Raw genomic sequence first — 23,030 nt, 5'->3', positions numbered from 1 at the left:
TGAGTCAAACAGTTACTTTATTTTATGTTCAGGTAAAAACATTAACCTGATGCAGTAAATTATTGCAGATCTTAGAAACCAGCACATGAACGATTGGGCCAGGAGAGAATTGAGTGGGGCCCTCCCCTGGCCACAGACTGCAGGTGCACAACAAGGTTTGTTCCAAGCCAGCAGCCAAAAAAAAAGACAGCAAGAAGAAATTGAAAATTTAAAAAAAGGTGAAGCAGTCATCCCCACCTCAAACCGGGCATGAAACTGCATATAAACTCTTATTCCATAAATGAACTTGAAATGCCATCTGGCCGTGAAACGATAAAATGAGTCCAGCCAAATGGGTGCGCTCAGCTACAATAGGGATTGGGGGGGGCTCAGAGCTTGGCCTAAGCCAGTCAGTCTGTCAGAGCGCACTCCCTCAGCATCCATCTGAGACACACTACCACTCTTATCAAAGTGAGAGCAAAAAGTAAGTTAACTTATTCAACACACTGGATAACTCTTATCATGTTTGAGCTGAAGCTCTTTGTAATTATAGACCAGAACACAATTTCAACTTGGGAAAAAAATATATATATATAAAAAAAAGCTGTCATCACTACCCGCAGTCAACCAACTCCAACTCTCATTTCCAAAAAATGTATACGCAAACACACACAAAAGGAGGGGAAGCAGAACCAAAATGCAACACACAAACTGGGGCCGGGCCGTATAATACAGGAGAACAGAATGGAAAACAGACAAACTGAAGGGGAAAGGAGACATGAGAACAAAGAGCTATTCTATCAAATGTGTAGAATGAGCAGTCTGGAATTTTTTTCTGTACAAATTATCTTTGGAGCTAAAGTGAACCTAGCTTGCTCTATGGACCTCCACCACAGACATTCACCACTGAGGAAACATCCCTTTAAATATCACACAGCAACGCATTTTAAAATGTAACTCAAGTTTTTTTTTTCCTTCTTGTTTTTTTTTTACATTACTCAAATGATAATTTTTGTTTTGTTCTGTGAGTCATTTAACGCCTTTTTTGTAGGAGACAGGGGCAGCAAATATATAACTCAAGTCCTTCTTTAATTTCTGCAAGCTGTGTTCTCTAACAAGAAGGCTGTACACACTTGGCCTTGATGTAGGTGATTACAAAAAGAAAAACTAAAAAGGAAGTCATGATTTCGTCAGTTTGCTGTAGAAGGCATTTTGAATGGGAGAGACTGCGAGATCAGGACAGGTGGAAGGACTGCTGGCCCTCACGGGCCGCAATCAACAGTTTCTTGCGCATTATCTCGATGCTGGAGTAGTCAGGCAGCTTCAGGTAGTTGACACAGGTCATAACCGACGGCAGGAAGTCATCCGGGTTCTCCGTCGACTCAAATGTCTTCCGCACGATGGTCAGCGGCGGGTTCAGACTACGGAAACCTGGAGAGAAAGGGGTGGCATGATCAGAATCAGCTCAAAACTGCCATGGCTGGATTTGTCTGTCGACATACTTTGTTGTCTTGTCCTATTCTCTGTACTTGAGGTCTGATATTTTCATGTGCATTTGTGTGTTTCCAGTAGAGTGAGCAGTGTCACATTCATTTCTTGACTAAGTGCATGAGGGTACGACATAACTACAGCATCAGTTAAAGTGCATTGCACACTGAAAACATGTCACCCAAAGTGTGGGATTGTTCAATTCTCAAATCGGAGAATGGGACCACTCAACTTCGGAGCACAACAAATCTTCAAGTGTGTATGGTGAGTATGCATCCATGACCACTCACCTCCAACAGGCAGCCTTGGGCTTCCTGTTACAAATTGCAGGAAAAGTCTCTGCTGCTCTGCATCGAAACTGCTGAGCACGTCAAACAGGAACCTCACAGCACGACTGGAGAAAAACAGACAAAATGTCAAACCACTGCACTCTGACAAGCCCTAAACATGACACTAAGTGTAGGTCTGGTCAGAGCTCTGGTCGGTGGAGTAACTCACCTGTCATGCGTGTAGCCGTGGTCGGGACGACAGCACTCCATCAGGGTCTTGACGTCCCAGGTCTCGGACTTGCTGCCACAAAGCAGCTGATCCAACTACAGGCAGAAGGAAGAGCACAGAGGGGGTTGGCAACGTGACATCCTGAAGATAACCAAACACTTAAATAAATGCTTTTTGGGATTATTGATAGGAGGACTCACCTCTTCAGGGTAGAAATACTGCAAGTGATGCAGGGGGAAGACTGACTCAAACCCTTCCCTGAAAGATTCAAACTGCCGGGACACACCTTCGTTCATCGTCCAGTAGACCACCAGCTGTGGAGAGAATGGGACCAACGGTCAGCTCCATAAGGAGGTAGACACTGGTTTGTGGAGAGTCTATGTAGGAGTGATGTATGTGTGTGTCTAAGTAAGTGTGTGTGCACGAGCTACCCACCCTGAGGTACTCCTCCAGATTGTAGATGGTGACAGGGATGTCCTTGCCTCCCTTCTTCAGCTCGATGTTGGGGAAACCGGGGAGGGTAAAGTCCAGGCCCAGATCCTCCACAGAGCAGCCGTTCATGTTGAGACTCTCGAGCGCCTGCTGCAGGGTCTCCCTCGTCTAGGAGGAAAAAGGCCTTTTATTAATATGGGGAACGTAACATGAAAAGCATCATCAATCTGATAGGGAGGGGCCATAACAGTTTCACACCCCACCAAGCACTCTCCTTAGCAAAACATCACTGACACTTGAGTACAGCCTCAAATTCTGACACACATAAAATTTACGTGTGGACTGCAGAGCCCTTTGCGCAGTGCGTGGGGAGAGCCACTAAGCGGATGTCTATTGGAGTGTAAATCAAGCCTTAAAGCTACCACTATGAACCCCATCTCTGAGAAAGACCTCCATAAGAGTATCCAAGTTCTCATCACCAAAGACAAAATGTAATGACTGAGGTTAGCTGCATCTGGGGAGGTTGTGTATCGGGGACTGACTTGGGAGCGGTCCTGCTCCAGCCTTCTCTTCTGGCGGATGATGTCCTCCAGGTGCTGGATGGATTTGGCCACACCCGGGTCAATGTTGATCAGGTCGTGGGAGCTGATGGACGTCTCGTGCCGCAGCATCCACTTGTAGAAGGGCAGCCCTAGGGGCAGGTCCAGCTGGGAGGGAGACAGGTGTTAGATCAGCAGAGGGCTCCCTACTGAGAGGTTCAGGTAAGTGTACAATTCTGCTTGAAAGGTGAGAGCATGTAGGAGGGCTTTAGTAGAGGGGAGTTAAAGTAGGAACGCAGAAAAAATGTATATATAAATCACCCAAATACAAATCATCCTTATTCTGGCAAACAGGGCTTAAGGCAAGTAATGTAAGTGTAAAAACCACTCCAAAACAACTAAAAGTGAAGGTCTAGAAGCATTAGCAGTGTAGACTACACAGAGACTGGTCCACTGGTCAGAGGTACAAAGTGTTACTGTTCACCAGTCTGAAGTCCATTATAGCCTTCGCCATCAGCTTGCCCAGGAAGCGGAACTTCATCTTGATTTTGGCGATGTGTGCCGGTTTGGTTGTCCTGCCAAAGGGAACGGCAAACAGCCCTCTTGAGCTGAACATGTACTTGGTCCCTTCTTGGCTTCCTGGGAGAAGAGGAAATTTAGGGAGAGGAAGAGTTGTTCCAATGTAGGTCTCTAAGACAAGCTACTCAGCAATGATCCGTCCTTTTTAGGAGCCCATATCTCCGCATGTGACTTAACAGCTGCCACCCAGGAACATCTTGGAAAACTGTAGGAGAGCCTTTATATCTAAAATAAATCATATTTCTGTCCAAATTACATTTTGTTGTTTGTTGCAGAAATCACTTCTAAAATTATTTTAGGAGCTCCTATTTAGAGACAAATATATTCCCCAGAGGGTTGGAGTAGAAAGTTACCTTTTGGGTTGGACAGGGCGACCTCCTCACCCCTCCACAGCCCGAGGTCGGCCCTCTGCAGCTCCTGGGAGACCAGGGCGTAGAACTCCAGGGTGGGACCCAGCCCTGTGCCCACCTGACAGAAGGACAGAGACCGGGGGAGTAAGGGAGAGAGAGAAAGAAAGAGGCAGGAGAGCGATGGAGCGTCTATCTAGATAAGTCTAGGGTCATGTTCAAAATCTACCCCCACAAATGACTCCATGTTCTGTGGTACCTTATGAGAGGGACAAACTCAAAATGGAGGTGATTGAACAGTGCTCTGTAATTAGGGTGTGAACGCATGTACTGTACCTCGTTCTCATACTGAATCTCCAGCATGGCTCTGGAGCTGCCGAGGTCCTGCATCACTGACTCCGCCTGCTTCAGCAGCTCCTCACGGTTTATTGTTCGCTAGAGACAGGGGGAAGAGCAGAAATGAGGAGTTAGTGAAAAGACAAACAGGAGTCAGTAGAGTACAAAAAGCAGGCTGGATATTTTTAATTGGTGATGTCCACTCCTCTTGGCTACACTTATTAAAACAGATTCCAGAAAGGCATACATCGAGTCGATTAGGTGACATTACACCAAAATATTCAACACCTTTTTTCTGTCGAGGCGGGGCGCCACACGGCTGTCCTGGGAATCTGACTGGTTGATCTCAGGATTGGTGTCGAGGAGGCGCTGCATGGCCCGGTCGCGGTCAAAAGCAGTCACATAGAAGAGCATCTGCCGTGTGTCGAATGGGAAGAAGAAGGGACTGGGGAGAAGGGAGTAACAGTGATAGTTGGTCAAGATGCAAAGCATCTATGTACTCACCGGACAGTTTATTAGGTACACCCATCTACACTGAACAAAAATATAAAACGCATCATGTTAAGTGCCGGTCCCATGTTAAGAAAAATTTTGTTAACACATTTGTTCACATCCCTGTTAGTGACATAATCCATCCGACAGGTGTGACATATCAAGAAGCTGATTAGACAGCATGATCAGCACACAGGTGCACCTTGTGCTGGGGACAATACAAGGCCACTAAAATGTGCAGTTGTCACAACACCAGATGTCAAGTTTTGAAGGAGCTTTGACATGCTGACTGGAGGACTGTCCACCAGAGCTCTTGCCAGATAATTTCTTTACCGTAAACCTCCATCCTTTTAGAGAATTTGGCAGTACGTCCAACTGGCCTCACAATGGCAGACTGTAACCACACCAGCCCAGGACCTCCAAATTTGGATTCTTTACCTGCAGGATCGTCTGAGACCAGCCATCCGGACAGCTGATGAAACTGTGGGTTTATATAACCAAATTATTTGCACAAACTGTCAGAAACAGTTTCAGAGAAACTCATCTGCGTGCTCACCAGGATCTTGACCTGACTGCAGTTCGGCGTCTTAACAAACTTCAGTGGGCATATGCTCACCTTCGATGGCCCCTGGCACGCTAGAGAAGTGCGCTTCATGCATGAATCCCGGTTTCAACTGTACCAGGCAGATAGCGTGTATGGTGTCGTGTGGGCAAGCAGTTTGCCGATGTCAACGTTAGGAACAGTGCCCCATGGTGGCAGTAGGGTTTTAATACTGACAGGTATAAGCTACGGACAACGAACACAATTTGATTGATGGGAATTTTAATGCAGAGGTACTGTGATGAGATCCCAAGGCCCAGTGTGGTGCCATTTACCCGCCACCATCACCTCATGTTTCAGCATGTTAACCTCTCTGGGATATGTGGGACGCTAGCAAATGCAGAGTGCCAAATTCGAATAAATTCCTATAAAAATCAAACTTTCATGAAATCACACATGTAAGATACCAAATTAAAGCTACACGTTGGCTGGATTCACAACATGTCAGATTTCAGAAAGGCTTTTTGGCAAAAGCAAACAATGGTATTATCTGAGCATAGCACCATAGTAAACAAAAGAGAAAACATTTCAACCCTGCAGGCGCGACACAAAACGCAGAAATAAATATATAAATCATGCCTTACCTTTGACGAGCTTCTTCTGTCGGCACTCCAATATGTCCCATAAACATCACAAACGGTCCTTTTGTTTGATTAATTCCTTCCATATATATCCAAAATGTCCATTTATATGGCGCGTTTGATCCAGAAAAATCACCGGTTCCAACTAGCGCAACGTGACGACAATATCTCAAGTTACCTGTAAACGTTGCCAAAACATTTCAAACTACTTTTGTAATACAACTTTAGGTATTTTTTAAAGTAAATAATTGATAAAATTGAAGACGGGATGATCTGTGTTCAATACAGGAAGACAAACACAAACATGCTTTCTGGTCTTGCACCTCTATCAAACAGTACACATGAAGTGACACTTGTTCAAGATGGCCATACTTCTTCATTACACAAAGGAATAGCCTCAACCAATTTCTAAAGACTGGTGACATCCAGTGGAAGCGGTAGGAACTGCACCTCAATGAAGAGGGTGAACTCAAAAACAAAACCTGAATGTTTGTCCTCGGGGTTTCGCCTGCTACATAAGTTCTGTTATGCTCACAGACATGATTCAAACATTTAGAAACTTCAGAGTGTTTTATATCCATATCTACTAATAATATGCATATCTTATCTTCTAGGGATGAGTAGCAGGCAGTTGAAATTGGGCATGCTTTTCATCCAAAATTCCAAATGCTGCCCCCTATCCTAGAGAAGTTAATGCACATGTCGCAAGGATCTGTACACACTTCCTTGAAGATGAAAATGGCCCAGTTCTTCAATGGCCTGCATACTCACCAGACATGTCACCCATTGGGCATGTTTGGTATGCTCTGGAATGATGTGTATGACGGCGTGCTCCAAATCCTGACAATATATCCAGCAACTTCACACAGCCATTGAAGAGGAGTGGGACAACATTTCACAATCAGACTGAAATTCTGTGAAGGAGATGTCGCACTGCATGAGGCAAATGGTCACACCAGATCCCGACTGGTTCTCTGATCCACACAACTACCTTTTTTCTTTAAAAAGGTATCTGTGACCAACAGATCTGTAATAGCAATCATGTGAAATCAATAGATTATGGCCTAATGATATTTTTTAAATTGACCGATTTCCTTATATGAACTGTAACTAAGTAAAAACGTTGAAATTGTTGCACGTTGCATTTATATTTTTAGTCAGTGTAGTACCAGGTCTGACCCTTCTTTGCCTCCAGAACTTCTGTGGGCCATTCTACAAGGTGTCAGGAAACGTTCCTGGTGCCATGGCATCCCGCAGTTGCTGCAGAATGGAAGGCGGTGCATTCATGCGAACAGCCCGATCCATCTCATCTTAAAGACGCTCTATTGGGTTGAGGCCACTCAAGTAAAGTGAACTTGCTCTCATGTTCCAGGCTGCTTTTCCACTCAATTGTCCAGTGTTGGTGATCGTATGCCCACTGGAGCCAATTCTTGTTTTTAGCAGATTGGAATGAAACCCGGTGTCTGCTACAATAGCCAATCCGTGACAAGGATTAACAAGGTGTGCACCACTACTGGTCCACTTGTTGATTCTTGCCATTCGCCTTCGACCTCTCGTCCGGTTTTCGGCGAAAGGAAAGCCATTAACTTGATGTTTTTTTGTTCGTCGCACCATTCTTGGTAAACCCTAGACACTGTCTTGCGTGAAAAGCCGAGGAGTTTGGGGTTTGAGATATTGGATCCGGTGCACCTGGCACAGACAATCATACCACACTCACTTAGAATGGGCAAAAATAGTGACCTAACGTTCAATATATATATATATATATATATATATACATACACAGGTGCTTATGTGGGGTTAACCTTGGGACTGGAAGAGAAAATTGAAGTCTCAGTTTACTTCCTGAATTGAAATGGAATTGTCTCCAACCTTGGTCTAGACATGTGGTTTGAGGACATTGCATTAGTGAATACTCGGTCAAATATTCAAGAAAAGCTAGGCAAGTTTTTGTTGGTGTTTATGAGCTGAAAAGTAGTTACCAGGTCTTGCCGAGCTCTGTGAGCCAGGAGGGGATGTTGCCGGTCATGATGACCAGAGGGTCCTGCAGCTGTCGGTTGGCCTTGGCTGTCAGCTTACTGTTGATGAACTCACTGGTGGGGATGATCTCCTTAGAAACAGCATTCTGAAAAAAACAACCTCAGTCTACTGGAACTACAACACAGTGCCACTTCTCTGATGCAAAGAAACAGGGAGCTAGGTTGTTTGAATGCAAAAAGTACCATTATTTTGGGCAACTGTGTGCACTAAGACAGCTGTCTAGCTAGCAGACAGTTATAGTCATATGGTACATTGTGGTTTACCTTCTACAAGCGCACAAAGACTATAAAGATATCTTTAGCATTATGTTGAACATGACAGACAGTGGGCAGACACGGGCAGACATACAGGCTTGTGTCACAAATGGCAACGTATTCCCTACATGGGGGACTACTTCTGACCAGATCCCTATTGGTCCTGGTCAAAAGTAGTGCATTATAAAAAAGGTTACAGGGTGCCTTCTGGGACTCAACCAGTATGTTCAGTTAGTGCCAGTATCTGCGGGCTGGAGAGGGGATAGGACAGGCTACTCACGTCGTACAGGTAGAACCAGTAACTACTAATGGAGTGCAGCACCCTCAGCAACAGGTTGACATCCAGAGACGGGTCGTCGAAGGTGATGCTCTCTGGGGGTTCTGACATGAGGTACATCTCCAACGGGCTGGCCACGCTGGGACACACGCCGTCTGGGAGAGGAGAGAGCAAGTCAGGGTCATAATTTGTGCACACTGTAGATAAACGTTTTGCAATGGGAAACAAAAACAAGCGTTTCTTATTGGACAAGGGCAGGTAGTCACTTGCTCGTCCTTTTCTTCCGTTTTGTGGCCAATGAATACGACACAGATGTGGTAGCTAAACTAACATGATACAATGTATAGTATGAGATAAGGATTTGAGTGGACAGATTTAGTGTAGGTTAAAGAATGGTCAAATATCCTATGTAGTGCACTACTTTCAAAGTAATAGGGTGTCATTTGAGACTGTAAAAGCCCTTTGGCCAGGGGTTTAGTGCAAAAGCAAAGTTTTGGAAATACATTTGATTAATTGATTAGACAGACCATATCTGTGGGTTTGTGTGAAGAGGTCATCAGGTCACTAATTCAGATGGTAAAAAAAAGAAGTAAATTCAACAGTTACTAAGCACCGGCCCAGAATTTTAGGCACACCGATGGATAGCAACTGTATTCCAACACCTCGGACAACCTCATGTTTAAAACCCTTGGAAGCCATGGAGGGCTACGAATTTTTATTTATTTTTTAAAACTATGATACATGAAATATAGAGCGTGTTGTAATATTTTTCGAAAGCAAAATGATATTGAGGTTACATTGTTTGCTCGCTAGCAACGTACTAGACCATTCGGAGGAGCAGAAGGGAAATATATATTTTTTGCACCAATCTCCGATAGTGTAACGACACTGATCGGCTACCATATGGGGCCAAAAGTGTTTATTGGGATCTCTTCTTGAAGATAGTGGTTTCCTTATGTTTTGATCGCATACAGACCCTTCACCAGTGGTTTAAAGACAATGTTACATATAGGGTTAATATAACTGGTTCTCCAAATGCATGTTAGCTAGCTAAGTTGGCTATATTCAAAGAAAATAATGCTCATCTGCTGTTGGCATTAGCCAACAATTAAGAGAGCGCTTGGCAGAGTAAGAAAGCTCAGGAAAAACATTGACACATTTATCCTCTTATTTTTGTTGCCACAAAACGACCTCCATATTTCCATGGGTTACCTTCAGATGAGTCCCATGATACTCGTGGGGGTCGTAGAGCAAAACAGAGAACATCCTCGTGAGTCATCTTTCCACTACAGACGTTTTCGTGAGAAGACCAATTTTCAGGAATGTCTCATGGTTGGAAAAGCACCGCTATAACTCAGCCAACTTCCATCGCAGATGCGGAAGGACGACATGGGCAGATAAGGTGGATTTAGACGCAGCCCATGCAACAAACAAAAAAACATCTCTAGCTTAAACTGATATGTCGATGGGGATTCTAAATTTTTTTTAAACTTAGATTGACGCACGGGTTCGGAAATAGACTTAAGGATTAAAAACAGTTTGAGGGGTTTTCTCCAGAGGTTTGAAAGATTAATTGGGTTTCAAGAAAATGTTGACCGAGGCAAGGCTTAGCGAAGAGTCTGTTAACTTGTCTCAAACAGAAGCAGGTCAGCTCACTCCCTCCCCACTGTAAGGAGTACATTAGAGTTGCACTATAAAATAAACCAGCAGAACTGGTTTCTCAGTCTCCAGGACAGTAGACAACACAGACACCCACCTAGGCCCAGAGGTGGTGGTAGTGGTTCCTACCGTGCCACAGCTCGTCCTGTTTCTTGGCATTGCGGGGCGAGGTCTTGGTGGGGGCAGTCTGTGCCCGGCCCCTCTTCCCTCCCACCACATCCTTCGTGCCATCCTCATCCTCCCTCACTGGCTTATACCTAATGGGATAGAGTCTCTACATAAAGCATATCGTGGAACATGACTACACTGCCATGTCAGTTGCATTTGATACTAACTCAGCCACCTATTAGACATGTGTGTTTGTGTGTGAGACATCTCAACCCTAACAGCCACCCACTACAAGCATCAGTCAGATATGTTCAGGGCCAAATGCAGGTAGATTTAGGTATTGGCGGGCAAGAACGTCTATTTCACCCGCCACAATGGTGGGTGGTCAATTTGCAGGGCTCTAGTGTGAGCATTACATTTGCGACTAAAAAGACAATTGCACATGTGCTTATACTTAGAAAAATGCTGTAGTAGCCATTTACAAAGTATTTCTGCTGTTGTTTCATAGCTGTTTATTGCACAAATAAAAACAGATCCTATATCCCACCTCAAGCAGCAACACTGCCTGGCAGGGGAGCTAAGCTCACTGAGTGAAGTGATGATAGATACATTTTTGGAGGCACTGGGCACAGGCATAAAAGATTGTAAATAGAGTATATTAGACAATGTTTTTTTCACAAGTTCAGTTGTTTTTCAACGTTAGTTTGTGTCTGCTGCGTCAACTGAGAGCGAAGAGAAGCCTTAGATGCCAAATCTTAGACATGTGACTGGACTCGGGTGGCCCCGTTACTATGATAACCATGTGCCCTTAAAGGGGCAGCAGAACATTTTGTGTCTGATCATTTGAATTAAAAGACAGGTAAAAAAAAAAAAATTGAGCAACACACTACAATACTTCTTACTAATACATTTCTTGTTTTCGAAACATGGTCATCTGTTTTATGTAATTACAGCAAAAAAATATTTTGGCTGATAAAACAAATCTGAGGGGCTGGTAGATTTTCACATCTACTTGCCACAGTGACTGGTGAACCAAAAACACCATTTTAGGCTATGGTTGGGTTCGTTAATCAGTCCAGCCTATAGACTGGTGTGTATGGACAGCCAGCGTAAAGGGGATACCATATGGTGTGGGTTTTGGTCCAGATGCCGGCCCGTCCGAGCGGGTTGGCCTCGTCATCTGTTGACTCCCTCTCCTCCTCTGCCTGCAGGCTGAACTGCCGCACCGCCTGGTAAACCGTCATGTTGTAGGGCAGCAGGTGGTCGCCGATGTAGAACTGCAGCCGGTGGCGCACACTGCCTGAGTTCAGGAACTGGGCCGCCTGGACAGAGATAGACGGTCAAGTTAGGGTGGAAGGTAACATCATTATTGGTGGGGGAAAGAGGTATTATCCAATATGGAGAGTATTTTGCAAGGACAATGTAGCTACGTACCAGAGATTCATCAATTTCATCGTCTGAACCATCATCGTCACTGTCCTCATCCTCCTCTCTTATTCGTCCGTAACCTGTAGAGACAAAAGTCCCATTGAGCACGTCAGCATGTTAACCATAAATGTCAGTAATACAAGGAGACATTCTATTCTGCCAGAAGTAAAGGACAGAAATACTCTGGGAAGGAACTTTAGAAAGCAGCCCCGTTGGATGAAGATCATTTGTGGGTGACCTATGTTCCTCAGAGTGAAAGGGCTTAAGTCAAGTCAGTAACTCAATGCAAAGAGACAGTTCCCAGTGCTCACCTCGGACCACCAGGTAGCGTTCAATGGCCTGTACCAAAGCCAGGGGGTCAATTTTCACCGGGCCCCCCTTCCACTGCTTCACATTGGTGCAGTCCGGGTGCCTCTGCAGCTGACACTTGAGTTGGTGCGTGTTAAAGAACTTCAGAGCCTGAGAACCTCTGAAGAACACGCATGTCAACAGACAAGATCACAATGATACAAGAGGTAAATACGGGCAAGTCCCCTTCCTTGACCTACACCCATATAGACTTCAATAGGCTATCACACATTAAGTAAACACACATTAGTGAATGGCTGACAAAAATATGGTTTGTGGAACAAAAGGAAGGGATGGAACTTGGTAACTGAACTAACCTGCTCCCGTTGCCGTTGCCACTGGGGAAGTCGTGCACCTTGACAGGGAACTGCTCCATCTGGCTTAGGCAGTTGTTCATCTTGCGCACCAGTGACAGCAGGGGCCCGTTCTCAAACGGCTCCAGACGGCCTGCCGGCTCCATCCCCGGGGTCTGGACAGGCATAACACAGGAGGGACACACTTCAAAACAAACTGCAAAGACTTGTCATATTAAACAGGGCACACCGTAGAAACATTTTTCAAACCGAAAAATGTTTTTAAAAAAGCATTTATTTCTGGGATAAGGTAGTTCCTCCCTTTGTCAGTTTTATTCCATTTGTTTCCTACTGAGTACAACCAGGGTTGAATAATGCCGTTGTAAAAATAAAAATAAATGACAAAGCATGGTTTATCAAGCAATTGTGTCACACAGTGCAAGGAGCTATAAAATAATGAGTGCAAGGAGCTATAAAAAAGTTGAGCTGAAAAAGATGAAGCTTTTTGTCCGTATGGAAAATGTCTGCAATTCCCTAAAATGTTGTGCACAAATGTGTTTACATTCCTGTTACTGAGCATTTTTCCTTCGCCAAGATAATCCATCCACCTGACAGCTATGGCATGAATCTTTCAAGGAGCTGATTTAACAGCATGATCATTACACAGGTGCACCTTGAACTGGGGACAGTAGAAGTCCATTCAAATATGCAGTTGTCACAACACCATGCCACAGATGTCTCAAGTTGAGGGAGTGTGCAATTGGCATGCTGACTGCAGGGATATCCACCAGAGCTGTTACTAGAAGTTTGAACGATAATTTCTCTACCATAAGCCGCCTCCGTGGTTTTAAAGAATTTAACAGCATATCCAACCAGCCTCACACCCACAGACGACGTGTATGGTGTTGTGTGGGTGAGCTGTTTGCTGACGTCAACGTTGAGAACAGAGCGCTGTGGGGTTATGGTATGGGCAGGCATAAGCTACAGACAACAAACAATTGCATTTTATGGGTGGCAATTTCAATGCACAGAGATATCCTGACGAGATCCTGAGGCCCACTGTCGTGCCATTCATCCACCGACAACTCATGTTTCCACATAACACACAGCCCCATGTCGCAAGGATCTGTACACAATTAGTGGAAGCTGAAAATGTCCCGGTTCTTTAAAATGACCTGCATACTCACTAGACATGTCACCCATTGAGCATGTTTGGGATGCTATCGATCGATGTGTACAACGTGTTACAGTTCACGCCAATATCCAGAGGGACAACATTAGACAGCCCACAATCAACAGCCTGATCAACTTCATGCGAAGAATGTGTCACGGTGCATGAGGATACACGCCTCTAATTTTATTAATATTTTTCTTATTTTTAAAGTACCAACTCGATTCCCAGTCATGTGAAATTCATAGATTAGGGCCTAATGCATTTTTTTTTCTCAATTGAATGATTTCCTTAAATGAACTGTAACGAAGTAAAATCTTTGAAATTGTGGCATGTTGCATTTATATTTTTGCTCAGTATAAATAAAAAAGGAGCATACATTTCAGCATTATGCCTTCAGAGCTGTACAAACAAATGAGACTTATTTAAAACACCTGCTGTGTGTAACAGGAGCAAGCAGCTATAGTTCATCAGATACTGGCAAATTGGGAGTTAAATGTATATTAACAGGGAATATGTAGAAGAACATTAAACTGACAATTCAAATGTCACATATAATTGAAAAAAAAAACACAACAGTCCTGGCCAGTGTTTCCCAACTTCCATTGTGTTGTAGCCCAGGACAAAAACACCCGATTCAACTTGTCAACTAATCACCAAGGCCTCAATGAGCTGAATCAGGTGTTTTTGCCCAGGGCTACAACAAAAATGTGTGCTGTTGCGGATACTCGAGGACCGGAGTTGGGAAACACTGGTCTGAACTTCATAATGTAGGGCTCCCGAGTGGCGCAGCAGTCTAAGGCACTGCATCTTGGTGCTAGAGGCGTCACTACAGACCCTGGTTTGATTCCAGGCTGAATAACAACCGGCCGTGATTGGGTGTCCCATAGGGCGGCGCACAATTGACCCAGCATCAACCGGGTTTGGCTGTCAACTGACTTGACTAGTTAAATAAAAGGTTTACATTTAATTTAAAAAAATACTACATTATATAAGCAATAGATATAGATGCAATACTCTAGTAGGCCACAAAACTTGAGGGTGGGGCTCAGTTGAGTAAGTACCTTTTGAACTCTAGGAGAAAAATATACATATACAGACCAGCTGCCATTCATTCTAGCCTGAGTGCAAACCCTCATACTGGCTTTATACTGTATTTAGAGCCATGAGATGTATAGCCAATAATTAGGGCCATGAGTTTATCCTGGTCAGGTCAATCTGAAGTGGTCAGGGAAAAACTTGGCTGCCCTACTAGCGCAACATGGCCCATTTGTTTGTGTGACAGCCTTCCTAGACAGATTTTTTTTATTTTTAAAATGCCCTCAGCTCCAGTCTCTGCCAAAATGGCCTATTAGACTGGAGTTGGCTACATTCAGTCACTGGATACTGAGAAAGGATGAACGTCTTCATCGGGCAAAATACAAACTTCTGATAATAGAAACAGAATCTCATTCTAGTTCTGTGCTTCAGACCAGTCGAACAGCCTTACCGGGCAGCCGTAGAAGACGTGCAGGAACCTCTTGAGGCGGACGTCACGGCTGACCAGGTCACGGTCACTGCTGGAGGTCAGGTAGAGCAGCAGCTGCTTGACCAGGCCGCTGTGCTGGATCTCGAACGACGACACGTCCGACTCCGACACGATGCTGCAGATCTCCACGAGGCACTCCACGCCACCGTCCATCTGGTGGGGGATTGAGGGTGTGACAGCCCAAGTCACTCACCATCATACCTTAATGACCTTGTTTTTAGCTAGCAATGTAGATAGTACCCTGTACCGTCAAAACAGCAAAGCAAAACAGCTGTTCTCAAGTTAGTATTAGCAAACAGGGTTTCCAAAGCAGTCTCCAAGATGTCAACTAATGACTATTTACTTTCATCGAGTGCAATACTACAACATGGGTGAGTGTTGGGAAGTACAGTACCTGTAGGCTGAGCTGTTGCGTGGCGGTGCAGAGTCTCTGGAGTACATTTAGTGCAGGGTTGCTGCCATCAATGTTTTCATTGTTGAAGTAGCGTGCCACAAACTTACAGGCCTGCTCTTTGATCCAAGCCTTGATCTTGTCCCTGTAAGGGGATGACCATCTTCATCACCACTACTACTACTATTGGCTGTCTTGTTTTCTCAAATCCCAACTCTCACAAAGCCCATTCGAGGTTGTACAAGGGGAGAGACCTTAGAACCAGGAGGAATCTAAGACTTGACAGCTTGGGTGCAATCGGTTTGACTAAACCAGGGGTGTCAAACAGAGCCCAAACGCCAAATCCGTGAGCCCATTCAATTTTAAGTGCTGCCCTCAGGACCGCCAAACAAGGGGCACATTTTTTGGGATTAAACTCGTGTCGCGTGACAGTCTGTACTGGATGACACCTTCCCACAAAGCATTCAATGTTCTTGAACAGACTGAGGTATGTTTGCACCGTGTGGTGGGGTGTGGCATGAAGCAATGAGTGACATATTTAAAGGGTAACGGTGCATTTTGAATGCTCATATTTACACAACCAAACCTCTCCATGTTTTTCAACTGATTTTCAGGAACAGCACCGTTGCACACCAATTTTCATACTGAACACAGCCCTAGCTACATTTTCTGAGCGAGCCAATGGTGATCTCCACCACTACTACCAACACAGCGATAAAATCATCATCACCACGGTTTCCGTCGTACCTGTTGTTGGAGACCGAGTCCTTGGGAAGGGCGCGTGCCAGGCCACTCACACTGGCCGTGCGAGAGGGCTCAGAGTTTGTGCTGTTGGTCTGGGCGCCCAGCTTGCCCCAGGTCTTGGGGTTCAGACTGGCCAAGAAGGAGGATTTGGGGGACTGAGTAGTGGTAGGACTCTTGGCTGTAGGAACAGTAGAATGGTTAGTCACAGGATGAAACATGACAAAGTGGGTCTCAAATGATACCCTATACTTCAGTGTTTCCCAAACTCTGTCTAGGGACCCCAAAGGGGTGCACATTTTGGTTTTTGCCCAAGCACTAGACAGCTGATTAAAATAATCAAAGCTTGATGATTGGTAGATTATTTGAGTCAGCTGTGTAGTGCTAAGGCAAACACCTAAACATGCACCCCTTGGGAAACTCTGTTATAGTTGTTTGAAACAGACACCAGATTCTCTGGCAGATATTAAAGAATGAAGTCATGCTGTATGTATTTATTTATTTTGGTCAAGAAATCATAAGGATCAGTTTGCATTCTGCATAAATGTCCCAAATATACCAGGACTCCAGGCACAAAGAGGCTTGGAGACCAATGATGCCACAAATGAGAACCAATTTTGAAGCGTCGACTCGTCATGGTTTTACAGACACAAACAGTCAAAAGGTTGTGACACCTACTCATTCCAGAGTTTCTTTTAAAAAAAAATGTTTTTTTATTCTACATTGTACAATAGTGATGATATTAAAACTATGAATTAACACATATGGAATCATGTAATAACCAAAAAGGGGGAAAAAAGCGTTGAACAAATCAAAATATATTTGAGATTCTTCAAAGTAGACACCCTTCGCCTTGACAGCTTTGCACACTCCCGGGCATTATCTCAACCAGCTTCATGAGGTAGTCGCCTGGAATACATTTAAATTAACAGGAATACCTTGTTGAGTTAATGTGTGGAATTTATTTCCTTCTTAATGCATTTGAGCCAATCAGTTGTGTTGTGATAAGGTAGGGTTGGGTATAGAGGATAGCCCTATTTGGTAAAAGACCAAGTCCATATTATGACAACAGCAGCTCAAATAAGCAAAGAGAAACGATAGTCCATCATTACTTTAAGACATGAAGGTCAGTAAATGCGGAAAATATCAAGAACTTTGAACGTTTCTTCAAGTGAAGTCGCAAAAACCATCAGGCACTATGATGAAACCGGCTCTCAAGAGAACCACCACAGGAAAGGAAGACCCAGAATTACCTCTGCTGCAGAGGATAAGTTCATTACAGTTACCAGCCTCAGAAATCACAGCTCAAATAAATGCATCACAGAGCTCAATTAACAGACACATCTCAACATCAACTGTTCAGAGGAGACTGTGTGAACCAGGCCTTCATGGTCAAAGTGCTGCAAACAAACCACTACTAAAGGACACCAATAAGAAGACGTGCTGGGCCAACAAACACGAGCAATGGACATTAGACCGGTGGAAATCTGGTCTTTGGTCTGATGAGTCCAAATTGGAGATTTTTGGTTCCAACTACTGTGTCTTTGTGACGCGGTGTGGGTGAACAGACGATATCTGCATTTGTGGTTCCCACCGTGAAGCATGGAAGTGGTGTGATGGTGCTTTGCTGGTACGCCGTCTGATTTATTTTGAATTCAAGGCACACTTAACCAGCATGGCTACCACAGCCTTCTGCAGCGACACGCCATCCGATCTGGTTTGAGCTTAGTGGGACTATCATTTGTTTTTCAACAGGACAATGACCCAACACACTTCCAGGCTGTGTAAGGGCTATTTGACCAAGAAGAGTGATGAGTGCTGCAGCAGATGACCCGACCTCATCTGACCAAACCATCTCAATTGGGTTGAGTTGGACCACAGATTGATGGAAAAGCAGCCAACAAGTGCTCAGCATATGTGGGAACTCCAAGACTGTTGGAAAAGCTAGGTTAAGGTGAAATTCCAGGTTAAGCTGGTTGAGACAATGCCAAGAGTGTGCAAAGCTGTCATCAAGGCAAAGGGTGGCAAACTTTGAAGAATCGCAAATATATTTTTATTTAACACTTTTTTGGTTACTACATGATTCCATGTGTTATTTCATAGTTTTGATGTCGACTACTTTTATACAATGTAGAATAGCCAAAATAAAGAAATCCTTGAATGAGTAGATGTCCCCAAACTTTTGACTTGTACTGTATGTATGCATACATGCATGTACACACACACACAGGAATTTCACCTTTACTACTACAAATGTATCATTGACATTTAGCACTATTTGTATCACCTGTGAGAACCATGTGCATCCAGGTTTAGAGACTGATTGTTATTGGAACTATTACCCTGATTGTCTACTTTGTCGTCGTCTCTGGGAGGAGAGTACTTGGGCCTTCTGGGCCCTCTCTTAGGCAGACGTTTTCTCTTCAGCACATCACTTAACCGCCTAGGAGAGAGGGAGAGATTAATGTTGTTCTATGGAGGAGTGTGTGAGTGTCCTTGCGTGTGGTATCTGACCTATCATACATGCACAGTCACATGTATTTAGTATTCGTGTTCTCTCACCCCTGTGGGCTGAGGTCCAGTGAGTCGTCCATGCTGTGCTGGAAGCTAGGTGAGCCCAGGTCTGGGGTGGCGGTGGTGGCCGCCGTAGTGTTTGCAGTGCTGATGGTGGTGGTACACAGGCTAGCCGTGCCGCTGGTGCACGCCTTCGGGGGACTAGTGAGGAAGGCCTCCGACTCAGCCAGGTTCTTCACCTGGTGCATCACACCTGGCAGGGGAAAGAGGGCAGAGGTGAGGGCTGATGGAATACAGCGAAATTCCTCTTTTCCCAATTCTCTGATATTAAAGAGGTTGGTGTGAGAAATTGTGATTCAATAAATCAGGCATTTTCACTAGATAAACAGCGTTCTGTGGTCCACGACATAAGTGCACTGTGGTGTGACATCCCAATTTTGTGACCTCAGTGTTGACTTCGCTAAAAATACATTGAAGCTCAAATAGCAGTGGAGGACCAATCATAACAGGTCCTCTGAACAGCAGCTCCTGGTGCTAGAAAATAGCTGTGTGTTAAGGATCGTTACGGGTCAGCTCCTCTAGGGAGGAGACACCAGCTCAGGCAGGATTTATCACCTTCTCTTCTGAAGAAGACACTGAATACGTCAGGCAGCTTCTGCATGAGGATCTCAGCCATCTGCAGAGAGCCCACTACAATTTTCAGGTCCTGGCTGGACAGCATGGAGGCAATGTGACTGGGAGAAGGAAACAGACAAACACTGAGGTTCAGGTGTGATGTGAAGACTCATGTCGTACTGACTATTTATTTTTGTCAATGGAGGCAGCAATCGTGAGTCAAAAGTTCACCTGGACACCGCGTGGTTCCTCAGCACGTCCTTGAGGAGCTCGGCATCGGCGAAGAAGATGATCCTGAGGATGGCTCGGAGGCACTTATGTCTGACTGCAGGGCCTGCCGACGAGCTGTACACCTCGTACAGCACCCCAAAAAGGGTCTTAATGAAGCACTTGGCCAGCTCAGGGTCTTCCTTCATCAGCTGGGCCCGTGCATCCTCCCGCCTCACCTCCTGGTGACCCCCTGGGGGACAGACAGGGGAAAACTCACGTAAGATTTGATAGTTCTTTTGACTCAAAAGGAGAAATTGGATTCCATCAGCTAGTGCAGAAGACACAAAGAAGCAGCCTGTTCAATTTCACGAGTTTACAAAAAGATGCGTTAAGAGCACGTCTGCATTGGGAAAGGTAATCTGCCCTCAATGGGAATAACTGGTTCAAAGGCTCAATAAAAATACCAATAACTTGGGGCGTTGACCCCTTTCTCCACTGGGTCGGTCTATAGCGATCTATAAAATGTATATTTTCCAGTGAATAGAGCTAGTCTCAGAACCCAATCAGGGCATCATACAACAGCAACTGACATGAAACGCATACAACTGACACCAGTTTGGGGATAGTCTATGACTAGAGGTAATGATGGTCTCTCTCTCACCAGTAGTGGGGTTGGCTAAGGGGTTGGGTTTCCTCTGGATACCCCGTGCTGTGCCAGTGTCCTCGTTGATCTGCTGCATAGAGTTGAAGTCGATAGTGTAGACGCGGCCCAGGGTGGACAGGCTGATCTCGTCCTCTCCGTTCTGGTGGGCCGTCTGGAGAGGAAGAGAGAACCAGACACCCCCAGACGTTAGTGTAACACTGGGCTGCACAGGGGATTCACACAGCTCACAACATATCAAGACGGAAACAGTCTACTTCCTTGTAGTATAGGTAGGGCATAGTTTTCTGACTACCTGACCTGAAGAGGACAAACTCTGGAAGGAAATTCCTTAAAATGGAGCGGAGCAGCATGTCTGTTCTTTACCTCAATGATGCGGCTGTCGATGCGGTTGTAGGGGTGCCACAGGCCCCGGTCGTCCCTCCACTGCCAGATGGCCCCCTCTGTGGCCTGTGCACTGCCCTTCTTCAGCATGAGATCCACAGCAAAGATGCCCTCTCTGGGCAGGCAGGGCATCAGCTCGCTGGTGGAAGGGGAACAACAAACAGTTAGCAAAGTGCATCAAGGAAATTCGCAAACAAGCCATCTGTGACGGGTGCATGGAGGCCGCCATTTTTATGCACATCCACCATTAGGGTAGAAAAGGTTGTTGTAACGTTGAGAGCAGCAGAGGGGGTTCCTTACCAGATGAGCGAGGTGAGTTCATAGAGCTCCTGGGGGCTCCGGGGCACCAGGTCAATCTGCTCCTGGCAGCTACCGTTGGCCGCTCCGCACAGAAGGAAACGCAGAGTCTCTGCAATATCTGAACAAAGACAGCGTGCTTAGTTTGTCCTCTTTCCACAGGCTATTGGCTTGATACAGTCAGGGACTTTGGCCTTGGAGGCATTTAGACTGTCATTATATAGTTAACTTGCCCAAGATTTTGTAAGCTGCATTTTTAGGCTTCATTCATGTGAGCAGTGTAAATGCGTACCAATAGAAAGTGTGTTTGTCTGCATGAGCCACTTACTCTGCTTCATGAGCTGCACGGCCAGACAGGGGCAGTTGGAGCACATGAGGGAGAACATACGCACCACCATGATGAACATGCCTGAGCTGAGCACGGGCGGGGTGACCACCAGCAACTGCTGGATGTTGGTCAGCAGGTCCCGCGAGGCCACCTGCTGTAGCAGGTTCTGTGGACAGCGGTCACACAGAGGTCAGTCATAATGGGTCTGTTCAGGAGGGTGAGAGATGTTAGAGCCATAGAAACATGTTGAGTAGAACCGCCTCACTCACCTCCTCGTGTTGAAAGTTGTCCACCAGCCTGGCAAAACAGAGACAAGTGCTTTCAACGGATTTCTTATCCTGTACAGGGGGGGGGGGGGGGGGAATAACCACATTAGACAAGTCTTCACAGGGAACACACACACACACACACACACACACACACACCAATGGTGGAAAAGTCCCAAATGTACATGCTTGAGTAAAAGATAGCTTCACTCAAGTAAAGGTGGAAGTCAAAGTAAAATACTACTTGAGGGAAAGGTTTGAAATATAGTTAAGTATCAAACATTTAAAAAATCTATTTCCTTATATTATGCAAACCAGACAGCATAATTTGCTTGTTTCTTTAATTAACGGATAGCCAGCATGTAAAAGGTGAATGTATGTGTACCTGGTGTGTGAGTCTCTGGGTCAGCAGTGGCAGAGAGTCAGACACAAAGTGGAACTCATCAGGGGTGATGCTCTGGCAGCAGTTGGCTGCAATGGCCAGGGCATTCCTCTGGGCGTTGATGCTGAAGAACTCCAGGTACAGCAGACAGTCAGCTAGGCCACCCTGCACGACACAGGAAACACATTCAAAATGAAACAGTTAAACAAGAATTAGGGATAACTGGCACATACAGTGGGGCTAAAAAGTATTTAGTCAGCCACCAATTGTACAAGTTCTCCCACTTAAAGACGAGAGGCCTGTAATTTTCATCATAGGTACACTTCAACTATGACAGACAAAATGAGAAGAAAAAATCCAGAAAATCACATTGTAGGATTTTTAATGAATATATTTGCAAATTATGGTGGAAAATAAGTATTTGGTCAATAACAAAAGTTTATCTCAATGCTTTGTTATATACCCTTTGTTGGCAATGACAGAGGTCAAATGTTTTCTGTAAGTCTTCACAAGGTTTTCACACACTGTTGCTGGTATTTTGGCCCATTCCTCCATGCAGATCTCCTCTAGAGCAGTGATGTTTTGCGGCTGTTGCTGGGCAACACGGACTTTCAACTCCCTCCAAAAGATTGTGTTTGGGTGTGTTTGGGATCATAGTCATGCTGAAAGACCTAGCCACGTTTCATCTTCAATGCCCTTGCTGATGGAAGGAGGTTCACTCAATCTCACGATACATGGCCCCATTCATTTTTTCCTTTACACGGATCAGTCGTCCTGGTCCCTTTGCAGAAAAACAGCCCCAAAGCATGATGTTTCCACCCCTATGACCATTAAATGTGTGAATTCAAAATGGCTTTTCAACCCCATTTCATTTATTAAAGTGATACTGTTATTCTGTATTGCACAACTATCATATAGCAACCATTTATTAACACTGAGGGATCTCTGACCCTGAAATTGTTGAATTAAAATACAGCTTCCGTTCAGCTCATCGGTTTTGCACAGGTGTTATAGACATCAGGCCGATGACGGCATTTTTAATATCGTCCGATTCCAATATGCTTAATGCTATATCGTGCATCCCTATTATTTTGCAATGGGATTTTTTTTACTCCCATAAGGTGGCGTACAATTGGCGACGTCAGTGTTAAGGCATGGTTTGGCCAGGGGGGGGCCGTCATTGTAAATAATTTGTTCTTAACTTTTCTAGGGTAGAGGGCAGCATTCGGAATTTTGGATGAAAAGCATGCCCAAATTATACGG

The 23,030-nt window shown here is 45.0% G+C and overlaps 1 protein-coding gene across 2 annotated transcripts in view; it reads right to left on the bottom strand.

Annotated features, from left to right (window-relative positions):
• The window catches only part of LOC109905585 (E3 ubiquitin-protein ligase TRIP12), a 44,554-nt gene continuing 21,524 nt past the window's right edge, over positions 1-23,030 (bottom strand). Inside the window, exons 13-42 of one of the 2 annotated variants that reach the window (XM_020503036.2) lie at positions 21,771-21,932; positions 21,389-21,457; positions 21,120-21,285; positions 20,795-20,912; positions 20,477-20,633; positions 20,111-20,264; positions 19,471-19,699; positions 19,240-19,358; positions 18,673-18,877; positions 18,453-18,553; positions 16,117-16,291; positions 15,373-15,514; positions 14,940-15,131; positions 12,304-12,455; positions 11,950-12,107; positions 11,645-11,718; positions 11,333-11,532; positions 10,232-10,359; positions 8,447-8,598; positions 7,855-7,997; positions 4,487-4,643; positions 4,199-4,297; positions 3,869-3,983; positions 3,421-3,575; positions 2,940-3,104; positions 2,401-2,565; positions 2,166-2,279; positions 1,966-2,060; positions 1,758-1,861; positions 1-1,410 (exon numbers count right to left, since the gene is read on the bottom strand). In XM_020503036.2, the coding sequence (XP_020358625.2) occupies positions 1,214-1,410; positions 1,758-1,861; positions 1,966-2,060; positions 2,166-2,279; positions 2,401-2,565; positions 2,940-3,104; positions 3,421-3,575; positions 3,869-3,983; positions 4,199-4,297; positions 4,487-4,643; positions 7,855-7,997; positions 8,447-8,598; positions 10,232-10,359; positions 11,333-11,532; positions 11,645-11,718; positions 11,950-12,107; positions 12,304-12,455; positions 14,940-15,131; positions 15,373-15,514; positions 16,117-16,291; positions 18,453-18,553; positions 18,673-18,877; positions 19,240-19,358; positions 19,471-19,699; positions 20,111-20,264; positions 20,477-20,633; positions 20,795-20,912; positions 21,120-21,285; positions 21,389-21,457; positions 21,771-21,932 (4,362 nt within the window). In that variant the 3' untranslated portion in view covers positions 1-1,213. The remainder of the gene's footprint in view (positions 1,411-1,757; positions 1,862-1,965; positions 2,061-2,165; positions 2,280-2,400; positions 2,566-2,939; positions 3,105-3,420; positions 3,576-3,868; positions 3,984-4,198; positions 4,298-4,486; positions 4,644-7,854; positions 7,998-8,446; positions 8,599-10,231; positions 10,360-11,332; positions 11,533-11,644; positions 11,719-11,949; positions 12,108-12,303; positions 12,456-14,939; positions 15,132-15,372; positions 15,515-16,116; positions 16,292-18,452; positions 18,554-18,672; positions 18,878-19,239; positions 19,359-19,470; positions 19,700-20,110; positions 20,265-20,476; positions 20,634-20,794; positions 20,913-21,119; positions 21,286-21,388; positions 21,458-21,770; positions 21,933-23,030) is intronic. The other variant, XM_031790636.1, reaches the window with a different exon arrangement.

This window comes from Oncorhynchus kisutch, linkage group LG15, assembly GCF_002021735.2.
Source record: "Oncorhynchus kisutch isolate 150728-3 linkage group LG15, Okis_V2, whole genome shotgun sequence".
Lineage (NCBI taxonomy): Eukaryota > Metazoa > Chordata > Actinopteri > Salmoniformes > Salmonidae > Oncorhynchus > Oncorhynchus kisutch.
Note: the sequence above shows the minus strand (reverse complement) of the source record. Positions and strands in the feature narration are given on the sequence as shown.